Source organism: Periplaneta americana, chromosome 15 (assembly GCF_040183065.1).
Source record: "Periplaneta americana isolate PAMFEO1 chromosome 15, P.americana_PAMFEO1_priV1, whole genome shotgun sequence".
Taxonomy (NCBI): Eukaryota; Metazoa; Arthropoda; class Insecta; order Blattodea; family Blattidae; genus Periplaneta; species Periplaneta americana.
The window spans coordinates 157111335-157117334 of record NC_091131.1 but is presented as its reverse complement, the minus strand read 5'-3'; the positions used below and the strand labels follow the sequence as shown (position 1 = coordinate 157117334).

General features: G+C 35.4%; 1 protein-coding gene across 3 annotated transcripts in view; it reads left to right on the top strand.

Annotated features, from left to right (window-relative positions):
- The window catches only part of LOC138715476 (HMG box-containing protein 1-like), a 63543-nt gene that overhangs the window by 14377 nt on the left and 43166 nt on the right, over positions 1-6000 (top strand). For all 3 annotated transcript variants that reach the window (XM_069848415.1, XM_069848416.1, XM_069848417.1), the window contains exon 3: positions 3637-4055. In XM_069848415.1, coding sequence (XP_069704516.1) covers positions 3637-4055 — 419 coding nt within the window. The remainder of the gene's footprint in view (positions 1-3636; positions 4056-6000) is intronic.

Below are 6000 nucleotides of genomic sequence, written 5' to 3'. Positions count from 1 at the left end.
TTTTCAGTCGGCTTACATACATTCACATACTAAATTAGCAACATTACAAAAGTATCATTGAATTGCTTTTTGATATGTGTAAAATCTTTTTGTTTCCTGCTTCTTTGTATAAAATATAGTAGAGAATGTGAAAAACACGGAGTTTTTAAGTTAATATCTGCAAGTTTGAGTGACTGTCCTTGAGCTTAATTTTAATATGGCCATTACAAATGCTAGTCGCACTGAAATTGCTGTTACTTCAAATCGAAAGGCATGTTAGTCGGTATCATAGGAATGGGTGGGTTAAAAAACATCTCCTTTCGTTTTGTCAGTTAATATTGTCACTTCTATTACGTTTTGCATGAGTTTTTTTACACTAATTCTTGTTCCATTGCATAATTTTGGTGGGTCAGTATTTTGCAATATTACTATTGGTGATTCGGTATTAAGTTATATGGTAGCAATCCTTGTGGTTTCAAAGAATTCAAGAATTCAGTTGGATAAAACACAGTATGCTCACTATCTATAACTGCATTGAGAAATTCATAATATGGTCCTGGACTGCATGAATTATCTAGTTTTAGGGTCCCTTCAGACAAGAGCACCTTAGTGGTGCTGCGAATGCGCGTTAGTGTTGCTACTTTATAAATTACATTTTATTAGGGAATTTTTCAGTCTTCCAGTGAATATGGATGTAGAAGCAGATAGACTTTTGGCAGCTTTGCTCAGACGGAGAAAGAATAGACTTAAAATATAGAAGAAGAATCTGGGTTAATCCATTAGTTTTGGAAAGACTGAATCGAGGACTGTTCCATAATTGTTTGATGATTTACATCAGGACGATAAAAAATATTAGTTTAAAATTACGCAAATGAGTGACAATATGGCATAAAACATATTTTTGTTTAATACTTAAGAATTAAAAATTAAATATAATAGGCAATAAACATGAAACCATTCATAGCACATAATTCAACCAATAGGCTATACTTCTATAGATGTCTGTAGTGTAATGGTAAAGTCAAAGGCCATGGTGTAATTGAACCTAAGTTCGAACCTGAGATGAATTACTTTTTAATCTCTTTATTAATTTATTTACATTATTTTGAAACATCTGGAGGAAAAAGCCAAGTCTGTACTTTTATCCATTTTCAATTTATCGTGGAACACCTCAATTCCTGCAGCTTGTACCAATTCACAAAAAAAAAGAAATCTGCTCATGATGTTAATAGTTATCGACCAATAGCACCATTAAGCATAATAGCAAAAACCATTCAGTCCATGATCTCCAACAGATTAACTTGATATTTAGAATCCCAAAATCTTTTATCACCAAGACAAGCCGGCTTTCGACAACTACACTCTACCCGTGAACAAGTCATACGCCTCAGATAGTTTTAACAAGAAGGAAGATACCTTGGCAATATTTATTGACTTTCAGTTAGCATATGACTCTGTTTGGAGAAATAAATTATTACTAAAACTCCAGGAACTTAGTCTCTCAGATGCCGTCCACTTTCATTTTGACCAAGTGTACAACTTTTGCTTGATTCTTTTCTGTAAAAGCCAGAACTTTAGATTTATCTGTAGAAATTTCCATTGAATACCTTTCTGCTATTGATTTAAAATGATGTATAGATTGTTGTAGGTCATCTTCTGGAGAAGCTAAAGGTACTAAGTCATGTTCTAAGATTATGTAAGTTATCTAAATGTAGATGTCGATTTACAGTTATATACCCATGTTGTGTCAATTTAAATTATTTGGTGATAGCTTTCATAAAAGTGGGAAAAATCCACAACCTTGTCTAACACCTGAATTTATTTCCCTCCAAGGTGAAAAAGTATCTACAGTTTTTACTGCAATTGAAGTTTGTATAATTTGATGTAGTATATTATCACTTAATAGTTTAACCAGATTTGGCGATTAACTTTATCAATTTTTTTTTTTAAGTCTATGAAGGCGATGTGTGTTTTTGTATTAAATTTTCTGTGTTTTTCTATTGCAATTTTGAAGATAAAATATCCACCACAACATGATCTTCCTTTTCGAAAACGATTTTATTTTTCTCCCAAAATATGTTCGTAATAACTGTAAAGTCTATTTTTTTATTATATTCGCAAACATTTTATATCCTTTGTGTAATTGTTACAGTTATTTCTTATATATTGGAATTACATTAGATTTAGACCAACTTTTGGGTGGCTCTTGTCCATTTCATATCAGGTTCAGGAAAGAGAGGAATCTTAGAGGAAAGCTTTTCTGTACATTTAAACAGTTCTATATTTATACATTCATCTCCATCGTCACCATGCAAGCAACAATTACTGAAGACTGCTGACAATAGTGGAAGGGATAAGATGACGAATCAGCTGACAGCAGGAAGTAGGTCATAGAAAACAGATCAAGAAGGTGGTTAAGAAGAAACAAGCAAGACGTCCGGAGCCGACAAGGAGGGGAAGTAAAGAAGATTTGGGTAGTCCATCTACTTGTGAGGAGAAGAAAGGAAATAAGGAACCACAGAACTACGGTCTACGAAGTTGGTGCTTAAGGGGGGTGGAGTGATAAAAGTGTGGCAAAAGACATAGAAACAATAAAGTGAGTATTCAATGAGTAAGAGTAACTATCAAAATAATTGGAGGGAAAATGTATGGACGAATAAGTGAATTAGTGTCCAGAGAAATAATAGATGATAAAGGAAGTGACTAGAGAAAATCAGAAGTGTTTGTTAATAGTAATCGGTAGTGAAATGTTACTAATATTGGAGTGTCGACTAAGTTAGCGTACAATCAGAGAAATTGAAATGATAGTAAGACAGCAAGTATTTGAATGTAAGTTTACAAATGAAGGTTGAGTTGACTTACAAAAATAGTGGCAAACGGAAAATTTATCGGGGTGAAAGGGAACAGTTTAACAAAATAAACATGCGATTCAGTGTCTAATGGAGAAATAAGGGATAAGAATGATAACAGAAGTGAGGAGAGGTAGAACTGATTGTAAATTAGATATATGATTAAATAGTGTTAGTAAAAGTTAGTTCAAAATTCGGGAAATTTTAGACGATAGGAAGTACTTCAAATCTAAGTAAACAATAAAAGTGGTGAGGTGTTCATTAGAAAGAAGAAAACATTTTAAGGTGAGAGGTTAGAAAGCAAATTGAGGGTATGTATTATAGTAATATGGGTAACAAAGATAAAATAAGATGACTGCACACGTCAATGGATGTGTTATTGTAATTAGAAGGTAATGGGGAGCACGCATACAGAGATGTGGTGGTGACCAAATAAGAGTTGTAGAAATAAATATATCAAATATATACACTCATCACCTATGCTTGTTACTTTTCATGTTTCTTAAGACTGTAAAACGTTTATTCAGGGTAATGCCTTCTTTATGAGAGTAATCAGAATTTGGTAACAGAGGGGTTGTTCTTAAATTATTTACATAGGGTGAATTGGAGAAGATAGTTGTAATCATTGTATAGTGGGTCATGGCGGATTAAGAACTGGACTGCATCTAATCTGCCATGACACGCATACAGAATGATGAAATAATAAATAAATATTGGAGAAGAAGATATATGAATACTTTACCTCATAGTTTACATTTACAACATGGTAATAAACATTCTCAAATCATTGCAACTCTGGCAATTTCAGGGCTTACAGCTTCTCCGGAACGTGTGACATTGGGCAGCATTCATCAAACCAGACTCTTGGCATGCGTCTCGCTGTTGAAGTTGCAGAGCAACGATCTACTCTTCCTTCACTGAATGAGGAAGCATGTAATCTCCTAGAGACATCGCCAGCAGTTTTAAGACAGTCTCCACAGATGGATGCCAGACTTCATTTTTCAAGCAGTCCATGTTGGAGCCCTACTCTGACAAGCAATTCTTTTCTAAGCCCTAGTCCATCCAGCCCTTCACACTGGATCGCTAACACATCTGTTTTGCTCAGTCCTGCTCCCTCATCCTTAGGCAGTAGTCGTGAAGAACTTAGTGATAATAATCGCTTGACAGCAGCATCTTCAAGTCAAACTAATCCATGGCCTGCTCCTGTGTGGCATTGCTTTCAGCCAGGTAGGTGCTTTCATTTTTTACTTTGCTACTAAAAATAGGCAATTCTGATTATTTTGAATAATTTGTTAATCGATTGGATGCAGTGGCGGTGCATCAATAAGAGCACAAGAGCACGTGAACACCTTGTTTCCATTAATGCACGACTAGTTTTATTATTTAATATCGTATTGGCGTAGTGGGGATGTATAATATCAGGATCGAGTATTTTAAACTTCCCGCATCTTGCATAAACTTCTTATGTAAACTTGGCAACATCCGTTCACGTATAAGCCGTGCTCTTTTCAAGAAGGTTACAGAAATTTCACGCATACGCGGGAGAAAATTGTCTTTCGCTGGCCGCTTATGACTCGTCAAGAGCACAAAGCATTAAGTGAACAGTGAATCTATCCTACAGATGGCAGGTGCATCGATGCCTATCGTTTACGTGCTATATATCGAGGAGAAAAGTCTGTATTTTAGCCTGCAGGTGTCAGCATCTCACTGTCGGAATGTTTACTTTATGTGGATGTGTGTACAGTGCTGCTACGAAAGTGTAGTTTGTGAATTACTATACTTCAGTTTCGGCTTATAGCATAGTTTGGCTTTCAAACACGTGCTGGCTGAATGTGATGGTGGTATGAATTTAAATATCTGTATGGTGGTGTATATTATTTAAGAATAATATTTACTGGCATGTATTTATAGTAATCAATCTATGCGAATGGGATTACAGTACTGGTATAGGCTATAGTGTATCAGTGTGTTGTGAATCAAAATATATTACTGAACACACGCTTTTGTAAATTGTTTTATGTATTAATTTTTAACAGACGTAAACAATGAACTCTGTTCAAGTAATTTTGAAGAGTAAATAACTGGGTAAGCTGGCTTTCCAGGAAAAATTGGAAATAAAAAGACTAGGTTTCATTATTATTATTATTATTATTATTATTATTATTATTATTATTATTATTATTATTATATGTTGTTTTGAATTTATATACGGTTTTTTTTCGACAGTGAAACATTGGAATCATGGCATTTCATATTAGGCTAAAAACGTACGATTTCAAATTCTCTTCGATTTTGGAACACAAAATTGTGAACACACATAATATTTTATCACGAGCCGCCACTGATTGGATGTATTATGATGGTGTAGACCTAACAAATCTTAATTTTATCTCGTAATCTAAACAAATAAAGTACGAGGCGTGTTTTCTTCTTCAGTCCTCAGGCAAGCTGTGCATGCAGTTTCAGAGCTTAGCATTACCCTCCCTTTTATACGGAAGCAAGATTTGGACATAAAAGAAAAAAAGACATGAACAGAATCAAAGCAACGGAAATGAAATTTTTCAGGAGGACAGCAGGATATACTCTTTTAGACCGAAAAAGGAATGAAGAAATTTTAGAACAATTAGAAGTAGAGTCAGTAGAAGAAAAAATCAGCAGATACAAATTCAATTGGCTAGATCATGTAAGAAGAATGGAAAATTCAAGAATCCCAAAAATTATGTTGCATTATAAACCTAGAGGACATCGTCGACCAGGAAGACCTTTTAGAAGACTGCTAGATGGGGCCGAAACAGGTCTACAGAGGCCTAATTCGTGAAGGATGATGATGATGATGATGATGGTGGTGATGGTGGTGATGTTGCCATTAGTGATGGAATGGTCAGGAGATGGGTTAGGAAGTTCAACTAGGACTCGTCTGTGCATGACGAGCAGTGTACTGGTCGACCATCTTTGATCAATGATGATTGGTGCGTGCTGTCGATGAAAAAATTCATGAGGACATGAACAAATTGACCATCGCCCCCTACAGCCCTGATTTGGCTCCGAGTGACTTTCATCTCTTCCTGCACCTCAAGAAGTTCCTCGGTGGTCAACGCTTTGATGGTGACGACACCCAAAATCTCATCTCGAAATTTGGCTGGGAACAAATTGACCATCCCCCCTACAGCCC